Raw genomic sequence first — 27,013 nt, 5'->3', positions numbered from 1 at the left:
CCCTACTTCTATTGGATTCACTAATTTGTGCACTACGTGAATAAATATGTATTTCCTCAAAACTGAAATGTTACTTAGGAAGCAAAATCAGCGTGAACAGCAAATTGCATTCTCACTTTCTCCTCCTGTGACATGCTTTACTGAGCTCTTAATTGAAGAATAAATGACAGCAATAAAACAAACTCTGGTGACGATTTAAGCCCCCAGAGTACTATGAAAGTTAAAGTGCAGCAAAATTAGCAAGATATTTTACCTACTGATTTACTTCGTAGGCCCAAAACTGTTTAGACATTCTTCAGTGCTGTAACTGTGGCTAACACACACACATATATACATACACACCTTGCTTCTGAGAGATAACAAACTAGTTTTAAAAAAATGCATCTTACATTGTAGCTTTACACTGGTACTTTCATGTAAACACTACTAATCAGAAAATCTTTATACTATAAGTAACTTGCAATATTTGATCAGGTTACCTCTTTACATTTGCTTTGATAAAACTGTATTAGGTTTAGCTGAAGTCTCTCATCTATATCGAGTTTTTCAGAGTTGGAATCATTTGTGCAATTGTTTTCAGAACCCACTCTGACTCTTTAACGTCTTTTTCTGTGTGTGTAGTCTCCATGTTCCCACAACGGTCTCACTGACAATCCACCTTTACTTCACCTCCCTACTCCTATTTCCCACTGTAGCATGTAAAAACCTTGTTTGACTGATTGTCTAACATGATTCCACATCCTTTTCAGCATCATTCCCTTACAGAATATGTTCCCATTACGCTAAACTTTCAACATACATCTTTTGGCTTTAGCCATATGATGTTGCATTTGAGTGCTATAAAATACACTTACAGAGCCATTCAGTTCAAATATGCAACACAGACTTACTCTCACCACTACTTATCTGTCAACCTTTGTGTTGTTACCTACACATCTGGACAGTTGACAACAATGATTATCAAGTAAATCCAGTTTGAGCTACGTCCTTCTACTTTAGTAGCTATTTTTACATACTTTTTTTTTTTTTTTTAAATGTGTTAAGAAGCAAATGGCCACTGCTTGATTCTACGAGCTACAGTGAGAGAATCTGAAGAAAAGTGAACCGGTTGTTCGCCATTAGTTTATGTTGGTCTGTGGACGAGCTTTCCTCATGCTCATCTAATCTCCTATGTTAAAAACTGGCTTAAATCAGATTTCTTTTTTGCCATAACTGAAGTCAGGAAAAAAATTAAACTCTTTTCTTCCCAGTAACAAAATATTTCATTGACGACAGCGCACCGCAGAAGAAAATCGAAGGGCTGTGACTCCTAATTACTTCTCCCATTTTCTTTCTTCCTAACTTTTAAGCTCAGCATCTCTTCTGTGAGATGGAGCAGAAATATGCGTGAGTTGTGATTCTCCCTCTAGAACAGGGAAAACTAATTGGCAGCCTGAAGACTGAATCCAGCTCTGCAAGACAGTCGTACTTGGCTCCAACAGTGACCTGGAGCAAGACTGAACAATGTGCTTAGCCCACAGGAGAGCAGGAAAGAAAGAAAAAGGAACAAGGAGGAGGAGGGTGGCGGCAAAGAAAAAAAGAGAGCATGTGATAACTGACTGTCTAAAAGTGGAAGCCCAACAGTTTCAGCACTTCCCCACCTTTCCCAGTTGGCTAGCTGGAACAGCAGCTAGCATGGGGCTGAGCTGAGCTGAGGGCAGGAGGGGTCCATAATTCTAGGGTCTCCCCCAAACTGGACTAAACTACAGAAAGGACAGTTTTCTGCTACAGGGAGTTAGAGAACTATCCCAGGCTCTAAAAATCAACATGCCTTTGAAAATGAGCTTTTAAGAGGTCGCTTTGTTAGCTCGAGTAGATAATATGTGTAGACACTCATGAACCCATACGAAACGGCGGAGAAAAAGACAGCATTATTCCTGCATGGGACCTACAGTCTTTCCTAGTGGACTTCACACTCCTGGAGAATAGAGTTACTTGGGGTACTCTGGGCACAAAGGCCCCTTCTTCAGATCCTCTGTATGTTAAATTTAGCAAGGGGGCTGCATTTGACCTAATAGGCTTTCCTTGAACGTGGCTAAAATTAAAAACAGTGATGCTCACCTGGTTCTGCAGGGGTAGCCTTGAGTTCAGCAGGAACACGCTAAAACGATGAAACGATGATTTAAAAAAAAAAAAAAAAAAAAAAAAAAAAAAAGAGCTAACTTTGTGGTCAAGTGTCCCTGTACCAGGCTGTCTAGTGCATCCTATGGCAGCTATATACTATCAAGGTTTACCTTTTGTAGCCTCCTCTCTCTAGACAATGAGGGGTTAAGCATACAATCATCTTGATATATTCATCTAAACGATGAGCAGCTGGCGGAGGAGGAGATAAAGGAGAGGGAGAAAAAAAAAGTTGCTCATAACCAGAGGCAATCCAGGGTCTAGAGAAACAAATCCATACAAGGAAAACCTAAAATTACACATTCAAGCACTAAATTTATACCCCAGCACCACCCAAAAGGGATAATTTTGGAACATTTCAAAGGATTTTGAAAGTTATTTGCAATTAGTGCTAAAAATAGCTATGAAACATTTCAAATGGTCCTTAAAGCATAGTGATGAAGAGCAACCTTGTGAGTAACAAACGTTAACTGTCAGTGAGCTCCGAGGTCTTGCCATGGCCCTGACAAACGTCTCTGTGTCCCTCCCAGCGCAATATTTAATTTCTTTCTGCTTCAGTTTTGCTGTCTACAGAATTGCAATACTTACAACTCCTTCTTACCCAAGTGCAAGTACATTTAAACACTTGTAAAATGCCTTAGTAATCTTGAATTGAAATAAACATACACAGAAAACAGAAACAAACGGACATTTCAGGGTATCTTTTAAAAGAAAATATCATAAAGAAACACTAAGAAAGTGGAACTTTTTTCTGTATAGGGAGAATACTTACTAAAATTAGCTGGCTTTTTTTTTTTTTTAAGAAAATATGGTGATTATTTTTTTTTGTTTAAAAAATAGAGGCTCTGAGTTGGTATTTCAAATGGTGCAATTTGCAATGCACACCATTCCACCTTTAGTAGTGAAAAAATACACGTATTGAGGATAATATTTTACAACACATGTTACTATCTAATTCTATCATGGCAGTTTAGATAGTCTATTGTCTGCTTCTTTAATTATTATTTATCTACTTAATATATATCTAACAACTAAATTTGCCAGCGCATTGAGTTCTCTTGCCAAAATTTGTGCTTGGTGCCTACTTATCAAAGGACAGTCCACCGTATTTCCACTGTATTTTAATTTAATGGTTACTCAGAAAGGGGTACATAGACAAGTTTTCATATATTTTGAAGAAAATTCAATCTGTTAATTAACAATGAAGTTATTGGAAAGAGCAGTCCAAAAGACACAGTTTTATAAAATATCTTAGAAAAGTCACATTATCAGTGGAGCCTTTCCTCTTTTAAAACTTTGCCACAGACGATACCAAAGAACTCATTCCACTAATAAAACTGGAGCCAAACAAATTATCTTCAGATAAAGATGTCTATGAGAGAGACTCACTAGTGTCTGATGAAAAATTTAAGAGCAGCATGGTATTCAAGGAATCTGCTTAATTATTGCCATCTTGCTCTTGTGGCATTTTTGGTCTACATACTCTGTAAACTTTAGGGAGAAAAGATTGTTCATTTTTAACATCAGAGACAAATGTCCAAGGTTTAGAAAGTTTCTATACATTCCATCTGTAGGATAATCATCGAGAAAAGATAAGCTATTGAGCTAAATAACAGACTTTTCACACTTTCTTTCACAGTTTCTTCCAGTAAAGCATTCGCTATTAGGAACTGAAGAACAAAAGTAACCAAGAATGCTTTTGCATCTGGAAATGATTATAGAAACTAAAATGGTAACTGTGTATAAAATAGCACATTCACATATCTGTAGAACTTGACTTTATTGAGAAATATGGGTTAGAAAAAGTATTTAACACTTTTGCCATTGCTTTTTTTTGTTAAACGGAATATTCTTAAGCTGTAAATTAATAAAATAGTTCACTTCCCACATTTTTCAGCTTATTATGAACTTTTAAACTCGAAGTATATATATATGTAAAATATTAAATTTCAGTCAAGACAGATCTAGCGTACAGCTCCCCACCAATCAGTTTCGATAGAAGCACAAAGCAGCTCAGTTTAGAGAGTCCACATGTGTTTAATCTTTGATAAATTGAACAAAACTAAGAGCCTCCAGACGTATTTCTTTTAATCACAGGAAAGATATCTTTTCAGTTGCTTTGTTAGTAAGAGAGAGTCAGCAGATGTGTGTCTGGTCTGAAGGGAATTTCTCTTTCTCAGGAGAAAACAGTTTAAATAGGAGAAGAACAGCCATATGCTGACTATGCACTGCTTAACAGATGACGTAGAGAAGCATCTACTACCACAGGGAGAGGAACAGGGCAGTTTTCAAATTAAATTCCTTTCAAATTCAAAGCAATCAGCTGAAATTAATTTACATACAGGATCCAAGCTGGATCAACAGTTCTCATCAAAACAGTTTGCAGACAAAAAAAAATGTAAATCTATCTGTGCTAGAAGTGTACAGATAACAGTGTACTTAAAACACTAAGAAGTGTTTTAACATGATGATAGAAAAATAAATTTATTTACAATTTTAAATACAGCAAATATCACCACACCCAGGGAATGGTGATTTAAAATAATAAAATATCTCACCCATATAAGCTATTTGCTAAAATGCTTTATGTTCATAAACAAAAGGATATTGGCACAATGCAAATTTGTCCCTAAATTTAGCTCACAAGCAGGTGCTCCAGTACTTCTGGGAAATGTGTTTTAGAATGCAGGATTAAGAAAAGAGCATAAGAACAACCAATGCATGCAGATTGTTACTCAGCATTCTACTGCTCCAACTTTGCATTATTCTTTTGCCTATACTCCATTTTTTTCCCCTATATTTTCATAACGGAAATGTAAACACTAGTTAAAGAAGATGTATTATCTCTCTCATTTCATCTAGCTCTACCAAGACTTCTTTCGGTGGGGGCATTAAAAAAAAAAAAAGTTTCAGATTCTAAAGCAGAAATCGAAAACAAAAGAAAAACTAGACTTAGTTGAAAAATGCATATAAAAATTCCTTTAGATTAGGAGAGAGCTCACTAACCAGAAGCAAGAGAAGACAGACTTTCTGCTCCTCTCTATCCGTTCTAATAACTCCCTCTGGCCTCTGCTCCAGGCTCCATTTTTCCCAGCCTGCTGGGGCAGACAGGTTTGAGGCCTACCAAGCAGCACGTTGCCCACCACGGCGGGAAGGCAAGGAGTGCAACTGCATCAGACACTTAAAGACTGTGGCAGTAAGACCTCTGTTTCCTTCTTCATGCCATTCCTGCCATTATCGATATTTCTAGCCCATGTTAACACAGTCTGAGTTGTTTTCCACAGGCTTCTGCACAGCAACAGCAGAAATAATAAGCGTCTGGGTAGCAATTCACTGTGTTAGTCTGATTCAGGAAAAAGACTTAAATCTTGCTCACGTTTGGAAGGCTAGATCCCTCTAAATCTCAGTAATTTTAATCTAATTAATTTGTTGCAGAAACTAATGACTGATGAGTCTACATCTACAAGGCATAGCTTCCACCTCGTTTTAAGAGCTGACCTTTCACTTTTGATTTGAGATTTCAAATAGTCTTTTTATCCAGCAGTTTTTACCCACAGAAAAACTGCTACCACATGCTTTCATTTATGAATGTGCTCAGATGCATTTCAATTCCTTGCAAGACTACAAAACATACAACTTATCTGATCACCCATCCTAACATGCTCACCGTAAAAATCTTAAGTTATTCATCAGCTTAAGAATAGTCACAGTATCGTAACCTAGCAAGAGCTTTCTAGACTAGGGGTAAGTTAAATTCTTCTGTTTAACATAATTCCTAACAAGACACAAAGACATAAGATGAGGTTTCATGGATCAGATGAAGGGTTCATTTGCCCTATTATTTTGCCTCAACTTTGGCAGAAGTAGATAACAGCAGACAGTACATTGAACGGGATGAGCACAGAGTAGTACAAGTATACAGTAATACAAAGAAGTCCTGTATAACTTAAATGTAGTCAATGTATTCTGACTGACAATCTTAGCTACATGCACTTCCATGGGATTTTTTTAATACGATTTTATGTAATTATTTCTTGAATCTACTGAAACATTTGGGCCACGTTATATGGCCCTGGATTCTACAGGTCAATAACACACTTCATTTTTGCTTGAACTTTTGCCTGCTAATTTTATTAAATACAGTTACTGCCTGTTACACGCAATAGTGGATTCTCCTGTGCATCTTCCAAATGCCATATATATAATTACAAATAAGGCACTACACAGACTAAAACCTATTACATCCATCTTGAATTGATACACTGCTCCTATTCCAATAAATCAAAGTAAGACTATTCAAACAGTATTTACTTAGAAATATGTAGGAGGAAAAAGAGCTACAATATTCAGTCCTGCGTCTCAGACTGGGCAACTTACTTTATTTTTGCTATTAAGAAGATACAGGTGACAAACATGCCCAGTAACCTATCCCATTTTCATCTGCCCTGTTCTCCACGTAATTTCTATTATCCCAACAAATTCAATTTTAACTCATACTAGTAAAGAACTAAGTGCACGGACATCATCTAAGCCAACCATATCTTCTAGCCTGAATACTGCCTGCATTTTTGTCAGGAATAGTGGGAATTTTATCCATTTTAATCTCCTCAGTGACAAATCAGTATGTGCATCTAATTCCTGGAATGAATAGGAATCTTTCATTTACATGCTCTGTTTTCAAAGAGCATGAAAAAGTTTTCATTTCTTGCATCTGTATCATTGCTATCCACTAATGATACCACTAACCTGTGAACTGTCATAGCTATGGAATTAGTTATATTGTTCAAACCTTACACTGATACACAGCCCCCAAAAAACATCCTCTTACTCTATTGCCAAAATACATTGAATCTTAGCATTTCAAATCTAACAAGACAGATATAATACAGGCTTCGACTCATCTCCATGGACCAACAAAAATCATAAAACACTGATTTTAAGTATGCAGACTATATAACCTTCAGATGTTTAAAAATTTCTCTTATGTATTCCCAAATATATAAACGTTGCATTTTGGATAATACAAACAGAGATTTTCCCTTAAGAATAGATTTACACATAACTTCTAACTGATGTTCCATCATACCAATCAATTTTTTTTTAATCTGTACACCAATTTATCCCTCAGTGCAAATATTAACTTTGTAATGTTCTGCACAGCATGAGCATCCAATGACTCTGATAAAGCATCTCCCTTATTGAAATCATTCATTTCATGATTACGGGCAAGACTAACTCAATCAAACCGTCACTAAAAAACAATAAAAAGAATAAAAAGAACATAACTGTTGGTTCTGTTCTCCCCCACACACTCTCCAAGTGTGGACCTTGGGCTGAAGAAACCTAGTCTCTAAACAAAATGTGAAAACAAAAAGGTCAAAAACACTCCAAACCTCTCGGGATATCTTAAACCTATACTGAACTGCACATTTGAAACAAAAATCATCCACTCAACTTCTATGCAAGGCTTTGCCTCATAAATGTTTGCCGTGCACGGGCTTTCACTATATTTGACTGCAAAGCAACGAGCACAGCACTGGCGTAGGGCAGCTCTCCCTAGCAGGGCCCAGATAACTCTGGGGAGGAGCCTGTGGCAGAGCACTCTGAAACCTATCAGACTGGGGGAGACTCTCCTCCCAAGAACACTACACTGGGTTTTGCCTGTGGCTTGTTCAGTGCTATTGAAAAAAGTTCACAAATCAACTCTAGAATCTACGGTGGAAGAAGAAACAAAAAGTGACTGGTGCTTGGCTTGGCAGGAGTACATATTCCTCCAGAGAAGTCCCCAAGGGACTAGCTAAATCTAAGCTACCTTCACTGTGGGACTGTTTGCTTCAGATCCTATGGAATGGAATTGACCTCGAACAATCTTCATGGAGGCAACACCTTTAAAGCCAGAAGGAGTCTTAATTTATGTGCACTTCATCCACAGAAATTATTTCTTTCCTCACTAGAACGCAATTATAATTTTAAATTTTTTTTTAACATTCCTAAAAGAATTGTAGCTTTAGTCACTATTTAGTCACATATTTATAACAAAATACAATTTCTTCTCCTACGTTTATCATGCACTAAATAGAAGCTGTAATATGCACCAGAGGAAGTATCTTTTGGCTAGCTGCAAGAGGATGCAGCAGAGACAAAATGACCATAAGCTAAAACTCAGTTTGTAACTATTCTAGTGAGTCTGCGGTACAGATCATGGATCTGACAGCAACATTCCTTCATCAAGTTAAAGGGAGGCCCTATCCTCTTCAGGATGAGAGAAAAGACTTTGCATAGATCATTCTAAAGATAGCAGCAAATACCATAAGAAATGCTGAAATGTAGTCCACACAAGTTTCAGCTTTTTTCTTCCTCAATTTGGCAAGCTATGAATTGTAAAACAGCATGCAAAGGAAGCAAGTCATTAAAATCACTTTAGCATAACTTCTAAGAACAAAACTCTTAAAAAAAAATTGTTATTAAGAAATGTGAAAATACAGTACTCTAGGTAGCTGTTGGAAGCGCAGAAAGTATACCAGTATTACCCATATGCATCAATGTTAAGCCAAGTCACTTATATAGAAGTCAACTATAGCAGCAAATAAGCAGTGCTGTTTTTCTAAGGTTCATCTAACACTAAAATGATACTGTCTAGCAGGACAAAAGCTTTGCTTATTGCCGGCAATATATTCAGTTCCTCTGTTCAAGGAGGAAAAGAATTGATGGCTTGGTTAAAAATGAGGCATAATTTTCTGAGGCCATGGGTGTCTCAAATCATGGAAATTCCAAAATGTTTCCAAAACATTTTCGTCATTGTCCTGCAACTGAAAAGGGAATAACCCATTTTTCTGTTTGACTCTGTTCAAAATGGCAGTGGCTGCACATTAGGGATCATTTAAAACATAAAACATTTACAAAAAGTAAATGGTCTGAATTTTGACAGTGTTGTACCACTTGCAGCTGTTCATGCTAATATTTACTCAGAGAGATCCTATCTTGTCTAAAATTAATGGAGAATAAGAATGAATTTTCCAGCTAATTGAACAGCTCATATTCTGCATAACATAGGAAAATGAACTACAGATACGTCATCGCTGATCTTTAAGATTCTGTAGCAACCTTTTCTTCATCTGCCAAAAGAATTGCAGAACAACAGGGGATATTTCATTTTATCAACATTAATTAATGGCAATGCTGATGAAACCATCCTCTCCACAGGGATGGTTATCTCTATTCCTTGAGATTCAAAGGAACTTGAAGTGTTTTTCATGATAAGGTGGCATCTGCATTGACTGTATGCTATTTTTATTCCTTTTAAATCATATTAAAAGCTTTTGATAATGCATTTTTAAAACTATAACAATGAATCTAATACATACTGAAGATTATTTTACAATGAAGACTAAGCTACACAAAAGAATCGTGACAAATTATCTGGTCATAAATACATCTCTTTAAAAATTCGTTATTACATGGCTTGAGAGGAAAAAATAAAATAGGTAAGGGTATAATTTACCAGGAAACATCAGTTTCATATCTTGATTTAATCTAATAAAATCATCTTAAATTGATTCAGACACCTTCTCTGAAACTTGACATAGGCCATATGTGGATTGCTTGCATGAGAATCAGTTCTATTCACAGACAACCTGAACCACAGAGTTTCAATACATTGCCTTCTCATGCCAGGACTCATCCACTTAAAAGTGGTTAAAAACTTTACTGTCCATCCATTAAAGGAAATCACCCTAGCAATTCTTGTTCTCATTTGGAATTTGCTGAAATATTTTTTCCATTTGCACCATGCTATGAGTTCAAACAAACACTTTAAATGTGTCACTATTTTATTTTTAAACCATGTTACATTACAGCCATGAAGGCTCATGGAAGGTCAATTTTTCTAACCCTGAACTAGGATTATCATTGTAATAATAATATGATTACATCTAAGTACCATAATAGCCATAATAATTAAGCATTTCCCTTTGCCGTATTATCAGATTTCTGTGCATACACATTTCCTTACTGCCTTTCTTTTTTTGTTTCACATTAGAAATTTAAAGGAGCTGTACACATTAAAACCATAAAATAGGAACATAAGACCATTATTTTGTTAGAGAGGTTGAATCAGACAAAAAAGTTTCTTGTCTTTCACCTACATTTTACAAGCAAAAGTAAATACAGCTGGGTAAGCATTTTGTAAATATGGGAGGTTTGTAATCATCTACTATTTTCATTAGACCTGAATATGTGACAACACCATTTTTCTTTGATAATAAAATAGAAATATTAAAATCCAATTTTTGGGTTTTTTTTTTTTATTTAAGGTAGAGTAAAATACGCATGCAAGACCGAGGACAGCAGCTCTTTAAAACCTCTTCCCTTCCAGAAATTTTTAACATAGCAAAGAATGAGGTTCAATTCTCAAACTTTGAGGGATGCAATATCATTGCATCTTATCTGTGCATCTACTGTACTACACAGTACAGAGACAGACAGAGAAAGAAACAGACACAAATACACACACACTAGTGTCTCACAATATGGCATTAAGTTTCAAATAATTTATTTTCTCATTTCTCCACATTTTTTTTCATTCATCCTTGGGTCTTATTTGGCCAACTGGGTTTCACAGCAGTGACATTTAAGCAGGAGCTCCTAGTGGTGCTAATAAATGCCTTTGGTTCTGCAGTTGTCAGGAGGTTTGTAAAGGAAGCAGTATAACTCCAGAGAAAAAACAAGGCTCTATTTTTAAGAATTAGGCAGGTGCCTTAAAGGGCTACCTTGACATTCAAACTCTCAATGTTCTTCACCTGTCTATAATGGCAGGGGAAACTGATACACCTAAACTTCTACAAAGTAGCTAGAATAACTGCTTTTACTTTCCCAATATACATATAACTACATTACAAAAAGTAGCATAGTTACAAGCAACTTTGATAGCATAGTTGCAGAGAAATTTCTCCTAAACGATGTTACATTGTTTTTCAAAACATGCTTCAGCGGTCATTTTTAGTAAGCCAGGCTTTCAATTGTTGTTACAGCTGCATATTAAAAGTTAGTTTCAAGGTAAACCTACCATTGATAAATGTTTTAATAAGCATTACCATCAACACTACTATGAAACATTTATTGACTCAAGCAACTTCTGTTAATACCATTACTTGTGGGTATAGCTTCACCATTTTTTTTTAAATGTATTTTTTCCTTTGAAACTTCAGGAGGAAAGCAAGCAAACAACTAAACCTTTCTATTTAAATGTCTGCCTTTCATTTGAAAGGAAGATGAAAATTTCAGCAGCATGCTTTGAGAAGTTAGCAGTGATACAGCAGTGACAAATATTTGCTTTTTAATTTAGGATGAAAGATTAGATAAACATTTTTGAAGGTTCAATTTGATGAATCACTGTCCTACAGAACGATATGTTACATACTACACTACAGCACAGCAGCACTGTAAAAAAGAACAAAAGAGCTTAACAAGATTCTCCTAAAAGCGAGAGTGGCCTTCATTGTAAAATAAAAAACGAACAAGCACTAACCATCAGTGAAAGGTAACAGCTCAGGAAAGAAAATCTGCAATTTATTCATTAATTTCAGCTTGGTTTAAGCAACGATGGTACACAATGGCATTCAGGAGGGCATGTTCACTAATTTAACATAACGCAGTACATTCAGAACATATCATGACTCTTTGAAAAAAACATCCAAAGAAATATGCCTTCTCATTGTGAGAAGGATATTAATGCTGTAGAACCACTGAAGAGATGGAGCTGTTAATCCCATGCTATGAAAGTTTTCCAATGTCACTGCATAGTAAGTCTGCATACTAGCAAAAACCGGGACTCACATGGGAACTCAGGTAGAAAGTACTTGGAGTACTGTTCATTGTAAATTAGAAACAAATGTATCAGTAAACTTTTATACCCAACAGCTTGCTTAGTGCAAGATCTTAAGTATCCTGTTATTTGAGGATAGAGGTAACGTACATATGTACTTACTTCACAAATATTTTGCAAAACCAAGCCTCTTGAAAAGCAATCCACACATCAATGGAAAATAAAGCTGTTCTTACAAAAGTTACCCTAGAACTTTCATAGCAAAACTGAAAGCTATCCTCTCAGAGAAACAGAATCTGAAATAAAGATTCACGAAGTCAGTGACCAGTACACATGACCAATTTCATTTTCACTTGATTTTTCTTTAGATCCTCAAAATCCTTTGAGTGGAGAAAGAATGATGAATACAAGCCTGTAACTATTCTTGCCACTCTTGATTACTAATAAATTCTACATAATGCTACATAACAGATACCTGCAAGATCAAGAGATATCACTTTCCTCAAAAGAGTACTTGTGGGAAAATATAAGAAGAAAATTTAAATGGTGAAGCAATCTATGACATGGCAGTAACTGAATTTGATCTTGATCAGGTGCATCTGTTCATCAGACAATCTTCAGCAACTCAGGCACATGAAGCAGCTGCAGTCACTTTCCAGTCTGCTAATGGGTAACACCTCTGCTTTTCCAAAACTGCTTTTACTTCTCCCCTGTGAAAAATGACTTTTGTTTCCCAGTTGTTTATGTGATAGCCAGAACTCTGTCTCAGGCACTTACTCAGAGAAGCACGAATAGTTCCGGTTTCGGCTCCCACCTGTAAAAGCTGACATTTACAGCAAGAATTACCCAGTTTCGTTTTGACAGGGACATGCCCTTTATCAAGTTCTTTAGGACCTTTCACCACCGGAGAATGTGTCACTCGTAGGTAGTAATCTGAAACCAGTTACATTCCTCAAAAACAAAATACGGAGCTAACTTAAGTAGGTCTCCAATGATCAAAAGGTTGAGTTCAGGAAGTCAAGAAGAGGGAGGCAAACAGACTTGCAGTGCTATAAGGCAGTGAAGGATGATTAGAGTCTTATCTGATGATCCCATCACGCACTGGTTTTGGACTACCATATTGAGGTTTCATTCTACTGCAAATTAAATTTGAAGATTCGTCGTGAGATTCCATTTCAGAAATTCAGTGGGAATAACATTTCAAATAAAGATGAAACCAGCTGGACAAAAAGAAAAAAAAAATGCCCCAAATTAAGCAGGAGTTGCATCTCTTTATTTAATTGTCTGGTAATTCAGCTTTCTGCTGGGTTCTTATTTATGCAAATTTATATCCTTCCCATTTACAAGGATCTTACAGATCTCAATTATACAGAAAATGTCATGCAATATTAAATTATCCAGCTACATTTCACAAGGCTGTGTAGCTCAGTATAGTTTTACTAGTCTCTAAAGTGTCTGAGAGATTTTAATTCTTGAAATATCAAGTGGCTAGCTATTTGATTAGGGAAAGTTACAAACCCAGTAACACAATTAAACAGAATGTAGTCCGTGTGTGTCCAACTAATGCTCTGGCAGATCTGAGAGAGATACCACTGTGCCAGCCAGAAGGATCATCTTGCCTTTTTGGGTAAGGGGGAGGGAGGGGGATGGGGCATGGTTTCAAGGAAATAACCATGGAAACTGCAGGAAATACATCTGGAAAAATATTTATGAGGAGAAAAAAAAAGCATCATGGAGAGGATATAACAAATCCACAGTATCCAAAGTGGGCACACGAGATCTTCCCACTTTTTGGAACAGATAAAAGAGGCAGATACTGGGTAAGAAAAAAGTATCTCTAATTCAGTTTGCTGAAAATAAATGGCATTTTGATCTTGATCTTGTTCCATGTTATTCAGCGAGGACTACACTATCATGATAGAGATACACATCAACGGAAGAAAACGCAGCTGGACTGGATTAGATGACATGCACACCATAGCCCTTCCACCAAAGAAAGGGCAATGAATAGAAAAAGAGGAAGCAGAAGGAACATTTTTTTCCTCCCATTGTGTTCTACAACTACTGAGGATTGTAGTACTCCCCAGTTACAGACATCACATCTAAAGCTGGTTCTAAAGCTCTTAAAATACACACATATTTTACAAGGCAAAAAACACCTTTTAATATTTTTGCACTTTGGACATTTTCATACATTTCTGAAATTTTTCTTCATTCCTGTTTGCAGCTGGAAAATCTATGCACAGTATACTTAAAAGAATATGTTCAGCTTATTATAAATTCAAAGTATTTTGGTTTTGTGGTTAAACTTAACAGCATCAAAGGATAATCGAAGGAGTACTCTAAATTATCTTTTTTATTTCCTGAGTGGATATCAAATAAAAGGCAATTTTAGTGGGTAAATGTACAAAAATTCAACTTGAACATTGGATTTCTATAATAGCAATTGCATATGACAACACTGTGGCATTCAAAAAAGAATGGGCTGAGAAGCCAATCAAAATGGTTTGTTGATTTGTTGTAAATCACTAGGAACATAGCGACAGCTTATAAAGATGATAGTATGTTCCACAGACTTTGAATTTAATGTAAATTCATTCCACTAGCCTTCAATTATTTCCTTGTTCCTCATCTCTTCTCTGCTATTTAAAATATTTTGGTGCTTTTGCACTGCCACATCATTACCTTTTCTATTAAAATTCTTTGACTATAATCTGCTGGGATACAATTAAAACTGTATAATATTATACTTACAGACCTAGAAACCTCATTTCCAAACACAGACAATGATTCTTTTCCCCTACAACAACGTAGGCGTTTATTTTTAAAAAGCTTGCAAATCTTGACTGCATTTCAAACTCCTGAGACTACCCTTCAATATGAGAGTAATTTTGAACTGGACTAGCAGTTTACTGCTAAACTATTGTCAAGTGGCAGAGACACTCAAAAAACCTTCTGATGATACTAGTATTTCACATACACATCCAGATCCTGCCAGTAAGGCTCTTACTGTAATCGCATCAAGTTGACTTAAAACAGGGGTCACAAACAGATTTAGAAACTAACAGATAAATTGACACTGGCAATGCTGTACCAGCAGCTGTGGTCCACCTCACGTTTCTGGGTTTTCACAAAAAACCGTGGAGGATACAGAAACACTACATGCATTTCAAAGGTGACTTTGAGGTACCTCACAAACCAAGAACATGAAATAAGCATGGACAGAACTTTAAAACTCATTTTAAGGATGGATGACGAGGGCTAAAAGGAAATAACAGCAGTAAGGTTAAAATCAGATTCTCTTCGCCATCAAGGTCCACTCAAAATCACATCTATAGGACAAGGTATACACAACATTTATGACTAACTGATCAACAAACGTCCTCAAAAAATTTGGATTAAACAGGGTATGTATTTGCTGGATAAGTATATTTTCAATTAGTCATGCACTGATTATTTTTATCAATAAAAAACAAGAAAACTATGTGGCCACTGGTCTTAATGGTGTGTATTTACTATGCTACATGCAATGTTTGAGATCTTTCTGGTATGTGCATTAAGAACGCACTCGGGATCTTCTGTAAACGTAAGTAAGGCCAGGCAAAGGGCTCAAGTAAACGTACAGCTTTCCAGGCTGTTTCCTTGGCCTCTCGTGAGAGTTATGAAAATCCAGCCCCTTGGACAAATTTTTTTCTAAAGTTAGATGAAATAAATTTCACTACTGGTGTCTAACATTACTTGTCTAAAGTTAGGAGTCTAGTCAGAGCTAGCTGCCAATACGCATTGTTTAGTCATTGCGGAGAGACTAGTATTTTCAAAGGACAATTCATCCAGTTCTGAGTGAGCTCTTCAAGAGAGCACCAGATGAATTACTATAGAGCAGAGAGGGAATCTATAAAATTAACTTAAAATAGACACCTAACTTTTGGATAGGAAGAATTCCTCTCATATTTAACTACTGAAAACTGATTTTTCTTAACCTAGTCATAGCCTATGAATGCTCCAAACCCTCTCATGTACACTTTTTCCCTCTAAAATGAGTAAAGTTTAAAGAGTACACAGGAAGAGATAAGCATAACAAAGCGACGTGACAACATACTTGACTGTTCCTTCCTTTGGCCACATACTTCCAACTAGACAGATAATTTGTAGGCCACTTCTTTCAGAGTAAAAAAAGGCCATTTTGTGTTTGTACACCCGCCATTATTTTTTCTAGTACTTACTCATGCTGCAACAATTCCAAATCTACCCTGGCAGATCAAATCCTAGCTTTCCTGCCTCCTGCTATGCATTGCTTTTTGCATGGATATTTGGCGAGGACAAAACATCAGTAAATTTAAGTATACAATATCTAACAAACACAAAGTAATCATAACTGCATGGAATCATAAAAGATGTATGTGAGAAAGCACAGAAACAACTTCTATTTTCCTATTTTCTTTACTGCTTCCTTATTAGTAGATAAGTAATGAATCTATGTATATAGTTCATTCACTGCTTCTAACTCAGTATCTCATATAAGAGGCAGTCCACGCTTTATTTTTAATCTTCAAATAACATCAAGGCAAGGTTGCTACTAAAGAGTGAAAAAAAGCCCTGTACTTACTTGCAACTTCCAGCGATGCATTATGACTTACAGCTTCTCCAAGGTAATTCCTTGCCACACAGACATAGACCCCTTCATCTGGCCTACTCTTCCGCCCATGCACTATGCGTAAGAAAAATAAAGATCCGCTGGGCAGCAACATCCGGTGGGAGCGTGGATCATCTTTGTCCGTTTCTACTCTTTCACCCCCTTTATACCATTCAATCGTAGGGGTCGGCCTTCCTTCAGCTTTACAGTTTAAAGTTGCTGGCTCTCCTTTTGAAACAATTAAGTCAGAAGGGTGCTCGACGATTCGAGGTGGGAAATCTTCTTGCCGAAGGCGGGAGCCTACAATATAAAAATGCAGTTTTATTAGAAACAATGTAGCCACGTACAGCCATAAAGTTTTGTAACATAACAGCTTAACCTATCCTACATTCCATATTTTAATAAGAACGGCTATTAGCATCTTTTTAAAGTAAAAAAGTCCCAAAACATCTTTATGTATTTCATTGCGTGCAAGGTTCTCCCAAGTCACTGTGTGCAAGGTTCTCCCTACTGAATAAATTCAAAAGCATTTCTCAAAAGGTAACCTGTACTAGTGAACTAAATCGCCATGTTCCTAAACCGCATCAGTTTTTATACTGATTTATTCACATACATGACCATATACATACATGTATTCTGCATATGCAGAATTATGAAAAAATTCTACAGATATCATGCCATATTTGGCAAAACTACTAAGTATCTAATGTACAAAGTCATGGCTAACTTTATCTGACCTTTTGGCAAGTCCATTAATTCATGCAATGCTTATTTCACATCTACTGTCAACTCCCTTTACTGACTTGTTAAGCAGTATTAAAGAGGTCGAAATACATGGAATGCTGGAGTGCTTCTTACAGCTGTTGTGTCGGGAAAGCTACAGTAAATTCTTACATTATAAAATTTGTACTCTCTCCTGCTATTTTTTATCCAACCTGGATTTGTGATGCAACCTGAGAGGAAAGTACGAGGGACAAAAGAAAAGTTACAGGCAACCAAGCTGCTCATCTAGAAAAGCATTCAAATTTAACCTAATTCAAACTGTAAGCTGCTGATGGCAGGGAAAAACTCTAATGATAGCCTGGACAGCTGCATAGCACAGAAGAATATGGCAACAAACTGGGTGCCCAAGAATTCTGAATTACACGTAAGCAACTACTGAGGCTTTTAAGCTTTTAAATCATTTTGAAACATTTAAATCGTTCCATTTACTATTTTCCTTATTTCTCTCTTTCTTGAAATACAATTTTACCATGGAGAAACTTAGTCTCTTGGGTCAATAATTCCTGATTATTAAAATTAAATGCCAAAATTTTTTATTATTATTAATAATATGGTTTTTGAACAGCTGTGAAGCAGTATGAAGAAATATGAGATCTATTCACTACAGGTTGGAAGCCCATAAATTGGTACAGAAAAAGGGAGGAGACAAGGAGAAGAGGGTCCCAGAGAGAGTTCTGTTTTCAATATATATGCTGAAAACATTGTGAAATGTAGAACTTATGTGTAAAGTTTATTTCGCGTTTCCTTCACCTCAAGATAATCAGTGCAAATTAAACTTCACACTAATCAACTAGCATTAACTGCACAATCCCAGATCTCCAGTAGTATGGCTTGACTACATTAAAATACGTTGGTATTCTTTATGCAGTACAGCAAGATAGCTTGATATGAATGTTAGTGTTTATTAAGTACATAACAACTCAGCCAGCAACAAAGCTTACTCTTCAGTCCTCTGAGACAATGTAAGTACTACTGTATTTAGGACTGCATTCCTAAACAATAGGAAATATTTTATCACTTGCCTATCTAATTTGTTGATTTCTGCTTGGATACCCACAACATTGCAAGACTCCGTAGTAACTAAAGCAAACAAGTAGTTATATTTCACATTCTCTTTTACCTACAACAACTACCTGAGACATGAAAATTAAAGTACGGGCAAGTAGAACAGAAACCAGGAAACTCCCAAATACTTTTGCTAGCTACACATCATTACACAGCTCTGGACAAGACTCTGTAGGGGAGATGCTCAGCTGCACCTCCTAGGAGCAGGGGACAGACCAAATCATGGGAGAGGAGAGCTTGGAGTACAAGGAAATTGGGCTAACCAGCTTTGGTATTTTTGCAGCAGCTGCAGAAGCCTCCACCACACTTCTGGTCACCCTGAGAACACATTTCAGTCATTACAAACTCTGCAGTTGTGTTTACTCATCCTGAGCTTTAAATGAGTGTTGTGAAAAACCCTTCATACAATAACTTTTTCTTCAAAATTGGAATGAACAATTTCGGATCTCTTTTTCAAGCAAGAAATGCCTCAACAAGAAGAAAAATCTAATTTTGTTTGCAAAATAAGAATACTACTACTTATTTATAGTGCACCCCACAAGGAAAGGCATAGAAATAAAGGATTAGAATGATAAAAACCATTATTATGCATCATTCCGGAGAAATAAAAATTTGACAAGTAAAATGCTTAAAGATAGTTAAGAATTCTTTTAAAAGTCCAAGTCTGCATCTGTGTTAGGTCTAGTACATGTTCATGGATTATGCTAACTAAAATAAGTAAGCAAAAAAAAAAAAAGAAATATAAATGAAAACAAATGAAATATTTTCAGATATATTATATGTTCATTTTCTTTTCTGACATTCAAGTCACTGTACACTAACTTCAAGTACTGTACAAAGTGAGAATTTAAATGATGAACTGTGAGCTTTCTTGAAAACTGAGACTCCAAATTCTTGAGGGAGAAAAAGTCCGTGTACAAGGTGAAGTTCTCAGGAAACTTCAGGAATGCTCATATACTTTTTAAATTTCTTTGGCGGGTAACATTGGATGAATTAAAATGTCAGAACTGTCCATTAACAGATTTTTATCCTAGCATTTTATAAAGTAACCTTTCTCTAGAAAATTTCATTAAATTGCTTGAAGCCGAAGGGGACAAAAGTTATATGAGTAGTTGACTGGCACCCAGAAGCATTAACAGCAAATTTAGAGACAACTGCCTGCAGGGATATAATGGCCTTGACAACTGAGTTATAATCTTTCTCCATATCTACATCTTATTTTTTTTTAAATTTCTTTCCTTTTAGCCTAGTTATTTAAGTCCATTTATGTTTTATTGAGAAGAAGCAGCTTCAATTATCAACACAAAACTTATACTGGGCACCAATCCTGTAATTTTCTTGTCAAAAAATCCATCCCACAGGGGATATTTGATTTAAAAAAAAAAAAAAAAAAAAAAAAAGCAGCAAAGCACCTATTATGCACTGGATCTGCCATTAAATACACAACTGAGCTACATTTTTCCCCTCACAAAAGATGACAGCACTTACCTTATAGGAACTAACCAACTTGTGTTCCCTGCTTTTACTATAATTCAAGTCTTTCATAAGAAATCAACAGGATGCCACCAATTAAAGTATGCTATACTAATTATTTCATGCTGCTCCTTAAAAGAACAATTATACAAAATGATGTTTCCCGTTTCTTGGATGGTGCCATAGCTATTTTTACAAGAATTCTAACACTGAAAGGAACAGAAGCGAAGATTCAAAGAAAGCTCCTACTTTTAGATGAAGGACAAATTTTTAAATGCAAGAATTGCCTTATTCTCTCCTTAAAGCTTCATGTTGGTATGATAAACAAATATAAAGTACTGAAAAACAGAACAGCAGGGAATATATGCTTAAATGGGAGAACAGCTGGTATCAGGGCTACGAACACTATGCTATTCTCTAATCCTCTAACAACAACAAAAAACATGAGGTAGCTTGAGGCAGTTATAAGTTGAGACCATATTTTGATAAAATGTTGACACTTCAGCTGAGACGGTAAGAAAAACCTGTGGTTTCCCAAGATCTGTATGAGGTAAATAATGATTCACCCTATATCCAATAAAAATTCTGCATGATATACTAAGTCACCAGCCAAGTGGGGAAAAAAAATTAAAAAAAAAAAAAATAAAAGTGTTGGCCCCATTTATTTCTATTTCATAAATACAGCATTTAACGTAGTTAATGCTGATTTTGAGAGCTCAAGATCTCAGTCCCTTTCTTTTATTAGAACTCTTTATGTTGTAACATAAGATCTGAATAACTAGCTTGCTTTCAAAGATATTAGTAAAATGCTAATAAAAAAACAGTTGCAAATAGCAAAGCTAGGGATCCTTGCAAACAGTTACATCATAAGAACATAAGGCTCTTCCCAGTTTCCCAGTACTTCAGTTACGTACCACCATCTCTTTCAGAAACTTTTCAAGAAGTGGTGGGGTATTTTTGTGGCTTTGTTGGATACTGGAATGATGTTCCATTACCTTGTCGCTGCAGTGGCTAGATATCCTTTCCAAATTCTCAGGGTAAACATATACATGAGTAGTAAATACCGAACCACAAGCAATAAATACCTAATCCTGCTTTTGTGTCATGGCCTTTAAGCTTAGCTGCAGGTATCCACAAAACATTTCTCCCCATTACGAAAATAACCCTGAAGCATTTAATGCTCCTAAGACACCATGAATTATCATTACATTTCTGTCCTGGCTATTATACTATCAAAAGATGTCAAAAATCAATAATTTACTGTATACTTAAGGCTAAAAAAAATCTGAAGAGTAACCACAAACAGCCAGGAGTTTTAAGCTACGTTCATCTCTTTCCCCAAAGCAAAAGATTAAGTGGGAGCTGTACTGAAAATGCCTCAAATTCAGACTGATCCTGTGCCTGGCAGTTGTACTAAGAAAAGATATAACCCAAATATTTGTAGCAATAGAAATTCAGTTTACACAATATTCTAATAATGTGTTAGTCAACTGAATAGGAGTTAAAGTACTACAGCAATAGGGTAAATAAATAGGGGAAAGAAAAATGAAAACCATTAATACATTATGTCGGTTTGCATGACTTTCTTCTGTTCCATGTTGTGTATTCTGCAGTAGTTTTGGACATATCTGATTTGGTGAAAGAAAGGTGCAAGTTTTTAGGCAAAAAAAAGCCTTCTGAAAAGAGGTATGGCATCTTACAGCTACCTAAATGCTCTGCCTGGTGTCAATGAAAGAAAAAAAAAGAAAGCAAGCAAGCAGGTACTGTACTGCAGGGATGCTAACACTGAGTCCTTGCTTTAATAAAGAAAGATGTATTTCCCAGGATAGGCTAAAACAGACTAGCTCTCTGAAATGATCACATTTAAAGAAGCTGAAAGTGGCAACCTTAAGAGTCATGCTTCAGTGTCTTAATCCCAAATTAAATACCACTCTATAAAATTGGTTCTGAACAGACTATTTAATTTCAAGAGATGTATCTTTACAGTGAATCCTTGTTACGCTAACATGTGCTACTGTCCAGCAGTTAGTGTGAGTCAGCCATGACCTGGTTATTCATTAAACACAGTTGGAATATAAATTTAAAATAATAAAAATTATATTGGGCTACATAAGAGGCTGACACATGCATAAAACTTCAAGCAGTAGGTGGTGATCTCAGCATAAGAAAGTGTTTCACTATTTTTCTTTGCTCCCCTTCTGCTCTCTCTTGCAAGTTATCTATCTCATCTGACTTCAGTGGATGCTGGAGTAGTCTGAGATAGCAGTATCTACAGCAGTGACTTTTGAAACCAAACCTCATTCAATAAAAATTACAATAGTCGACACCAAACTGGTAAATTGGCAATAGTATTTTCTCTGAAAGCAAAGATCTATGAAATTACATGAGTATTTTTCGACCGCACTATATTACAAAATCAAATACCAAGTTAATAAGGCCTACTTTACTAATTACTTTGCCTTTGAAATGGCTGGGGTAATGCTGCAGGATGTTCCCTGCATTGGAAAGATATCGAGAATAAGAGTACTCCAGCTAGAGTGACAATGACTCAGGGGAACCCAAGGTAAGCTCTTTTGTCTTTGGGGATTTGGATGCGACGCCTTGGGAACGCCAAACTGCTTGGAGACGACCACAGTAAAGAGGCAGCAGGGGCAGGAAGGCAAGAGGGGCACTGAGAAGACTGTGGCATTGCTAGAGCTGACAGGAGTCTGGAACAGCAGTCAAGAGCTGAAAAGGGTTGCTTTGGGGAGGGGGCCGACAACGACGCAAAGGATTATGGAAAGACTGTAAGTATCAGGTATACTGAAGTAGAGAGTGATCAGAAGACCACTAGGGAAACTTGGCTTACATTAAAGTGATGGAATCTGAGGATAATCGGGGTAATTTGGTAGATAAATTGAAAAGACATTGGAAATGAACACAGGTTGAACAGAGAAGCTGGGACATCATAGGAAGATATGGGACAACTCAGAGCAATCACTGCTGCAGTCACGGGCAAAGAGACGTTGGAAAAAAGCAATGAAAGTGCAACAAAACCAAAGGAGAACCCTTGGCTGCAATGAAGGAACCAAATGAACTGCTAACTTAGTGAAAATGCCTAGGACTTCAAATTATATAGCTACTGAAATACCTCTGCGTTGTTAGTTCAGATGTCAGAAGAGCTGATGAAGAAAACCAACTTCGACTTGAGGTTTGCTTGGAGTCAGTGTCTGTGGCCTGCTTATAGCACACTAGGCTATTTTACTCCAAAGTTTTATCTATTTGAACAAATAAATAAAATTTAAAATATCCTATTGATTATCATATTTCTCATTCGGAAACAAACACAACTACAGATAACTGCCTTTTGCGTTATTCTTTTTTCAAATCATTTACTCATGAAAACAAACGCGTACAAACACATCCTATTTCTATTATTTCAGATGGGTTGCCTACACACTATTTCAAGGCTTTAGAAGCTTCAAACCCATCTCCTACCATGCTTACAAATACTATCTTCTAATTCTTTTCCAGTTCCAGATTTAGTGAGAGATTGATTCTGATAGTGATGACCTGCACGTTCAAATGTCTATGAGCTGCTGAGAGAAGGGAAAAGGGATCTTCGCACCCTCAGGACTACAAGAAAGCCAAAGAGACAGCAATTTTTAAAAGGGCTAAGGGTTTTCTCTACTCAGCTCTATCAGGCAACAATCTTCAACTCTGAGACAAGAGAAGCATCGTATTATAACATTATTACTATTATAACAGCATAATTAATGGCATTTCTAAGTCTCTACCTGTGCCGGCTTTGATGCATCTCATACAACTGGTATTGCCATTTATTTCGCGTTTTCAAAATAAAAAGAAATTTGAGGAGTCAAAATATTTATCAGAACTCCTATTCTTTAAGACAATTATTAATTTGTTTATCTGTGAGGGTGAATGAAATATCAGAATTGCCCTCATGAACCCACATTTTTGCTATTAACAAGAAGGTTATGTCAGCTACAGAATAAGTTTAAATACTCATAGTACTTGTCATTCACAAAGAGTTAACAATGCAATAAAAAGAAGCACTACTAAGTTTTTTTTTTTTTTTTTTTACTTTTATCCTTAATATTTTAATGTGTTAAAAGTTTGGATTAAAACTAATTTCTTTCATTCCATTTAAACTAATTTGACTTTTTGTATAAGTTGTATAAGTTAACAATTACAAAAAAGTCAGATATTATTACTCACAGGTTGATATTGCAGTAACACACTTTTGCCATGTTTTAGTGGCAAATGTAAGAATGGTAATTCAAATCGAAAGGAAAAATTATTTTCAATAAATTAATTAAAATGACATAAGATGCATATATATCTATATCAATTAAAAAATCTTTATTTTTATGTACAAGTGGAATAATCACTTTCCACATCAAACTAAATAACTACATATTTAAGAATGGTCTGTTTGTATCCTCTTTCCTAAATGTATTTTTATTCAAATAAGAAGCTAAGTAAATTAGCATAAAGCATGAAAGATAACATGCTCTTAGTGGAAAGCAATAAATTTCTCTTTTCGAGCGGAGGGGAAAAAGGATCTACAATCCCTCAGGTTTAGAAATGAAACATCTGTTGAACTCATAAGAATACTGCCATTCAAGTCAGAATATACTGCTGGACAATGACATTTCAAAGAGAGATGATTCTGTTTATACTAATACAGAACTTTCAGAAAACTTCCAGAATACTTTAACTTCCCCTATACATGTGAGTTAATCACATACCCTCAAAATATCGTTTAGGTTGCTTACATGTTAAAAAGCCACAAGTTATTTGGCATAACAACGAACGTGATACCACTACACGATGACTGAAGATCTCAATCTTTCTATTGCTATTTTTCATTATTTTAAAGCTATGTCAAAACAGCAAACATGAACTTTCATCATAAATGAAATTCCATCCATCATTGCCATCGTCACTTTCTAAGTGACTACGTGACTATCTTTTCCCATTGACCACAAGGAGTCTGAATTTCTCATTTCTCAGTAAGCCAGAAAATCCAGGGTTTTTTAAAAGCTTCTTTACTTCCAAAATTCAAATTGAAAATCAGAATTCTTATCCATTCTTTTTACAGTTGTTTCTACTTCCTTCTTAGCGTAATGTATAACTTTACAACTCTAGCACTGCATCCTACTGCAGATGATCAATATTACATGAAGAAAGTCATATTCTAAGACTTCCTGAAACATACAGTAGCATGGGCACAGAAGTGTCAATGAGTTTTCTATACTGATGGATGAAGAACTAATGCTACCAATAATATCTCTGTCTCGAGTTCCCATTCCAGAGTGAGGCTGCTGAAAACCTAGCGCAAAATGACCACCAATTTCAATCGTCACCTCTGTCACTGCCATACCCTCCCCAACTGGGTTTCAGTTCTGGTTATAGCAAAAAACAGTACAACATAAACAACTTGAAAATAACCACACTGAATACTTCAGCATCTTTCAATGGCTACCCCAAAGCTGCCTAAAAACAGGGCATGGAGAAATTCCATTAGTCAGCTTTGCATATTTATTCTCGCATAACCCTTAAAGTCATTTTGATCACCTCAACCTTAGCATCCAGAGTTCTCATACTTCAATCTCTGAATCATCTTATGAATAAAACTCTCCGGAAGAGACCAAGCAACCAAGCCACAGAGGAAATTGCTCAACTCTGGATGGTCCTTCTCTACCAATGCACACTGCAAAATTTTTCAATTAGCCAAAGACTGAACTAAGATCTGCATAGAAGAAAAAGTGGTACACTGTAAATAAGACCTATGCTGAAGTGATCATGGTAGAAAACATGACCCTTTTACCTTGGGAGGAGGAGAAACACACACACACAGGTGTTACCCTAGCTGGGAAGGGGAGGGACCCCAGCTAACACGCCGAACCTTACCAGTGTGAAGGAGGAAGGGACAGGCGAGATCACAGCATCTCCAACGAAAGACCCCCTTCCCTCCCCCAGCCAGCAATTTCCTATTCTGTACTGGTGCAATTGGAACTAAAAAAAGGACAAAAGGACTTTCATTTTTATTTTACAATCCTTAAAATGCACTTAAATCTGGTGATATAATTCAGTACCAAAGCAGATGTAACTTTTTTTAGGAGCACTCTCAGGTTTTGACCCAATCACATACTGAGATTTTTCCAAATATCTTGCATGATTGCTGAAGTCCCCTCTCTATTTTCCATCATAGCTGCATAGCTTCTTTACAGAATCAGATTCTGCAGTACATTCACAGCTAGATATACATAAAATGCAGCTAGAAATTTGACTTTTTTGGGTCTTGCTTTATTCATAGATTCTGTTGTAGTATAAAGAAAGAAACCTCAAAAGGAAATAGCATTGGATCAAATCTAAGTTTCAAAGCACTCTCTGTAGTGACAGTAACTTCAGTCTTCAAGTATGCAAATGATATTTAACATCTGTCTGTACAAAATTAAGAGGAGAAAAACAAAATGAAAAGCACATCAACAAGTGAAGTTCCTACTCATAAGAGAGACTGTAAAAAGAAATGTTTCCAGACTGGTTTCCTGCATATTCATAGTGTATTTTTCAGAAAATCTGTAGCTAATAGTCTAAGTGTTCAGCAGTCTGAAGTCTATTTAAAGATTTAACACAAAGCTTTTGAGATGTCCTATATGACAGGCACACTCAAGGAAGATATTTAAATAGCACTGGTTTTAGGTGAGTTATTAACTTCTTCAAGAAAAAGTACTGAACCACAATTTCAAGGATAACTGTCTAGAGTCATTTATACTTTCAGAAAACAAAATATTTGAAATGGCCTTTTAAAGGATTAGTAACAAATCCCTAGAGGAATGCAGCCCACCTCAGTCAATTCTCAACCTTAAAAGCAAATTCTGACATATCCAGAACGTTAATGAAGGCAATGTTTATAGCTTACATAGCATGTTAAATGTGAGAATTTTACAGATAAATAAAACGCCATTGACTCTGCCTACTAAAGCTTATAATGGAATGAAAAAAGATAATAAAAGGGTGGTAGGTTATGGTTGTTGAGGAAGAGTTAGGAACATTATTAAAAGTACAAG

At 36.1% G+C, this 27,013-nt stretch overlaps 1 protein-coding gene across 12 annotated transcripts in view; it reads right to left on the bottom strand.

Annotated features, from left to right (window-relative positions):
* ROBO1 (roundabout guidance receptor 1) overlaps nt 1–27,013 on the bottom strand; it is a 733,077-nt gene that overhangs the window by 260,098 nt on the left and 445,966 nt on the right. For all 12 annotated transcript variants that reach the window (XM_068910680.1, XM_009667915.2, XM_068910696.1 and 9 more), the window contains one exon: nt 16,590–16,916. In XM_068910680.1, the coding sequence (XP_068766781.1) occupies nt 16,590–16,916 (327 nt within the window). The remainder of the gene's footprint in view (nt 1–16,589; nt 16,917–27,013) is intronic.

This window comes from Struthio camelus, chromosome 1, assembly GCF_040807025.1.
Source record: "Struthio camelus isolate bStrCam1 chromosome 1, bStrCam1.hap1, whole genome shotgun sequence".
In the NCBI taxonomy this organism is placed as follows: domain Eukaryota; kingdom Metazoa; phylum Chordata; class Aves; order Struthioniformes; family Struthionidae; genus Struthio; species Struthio camelus.
The sequence above is the reverse complement of the archived record's forward strand: the minus strand, read 5'-3'. Positions and strand labels throughout refer to the sequence as shown.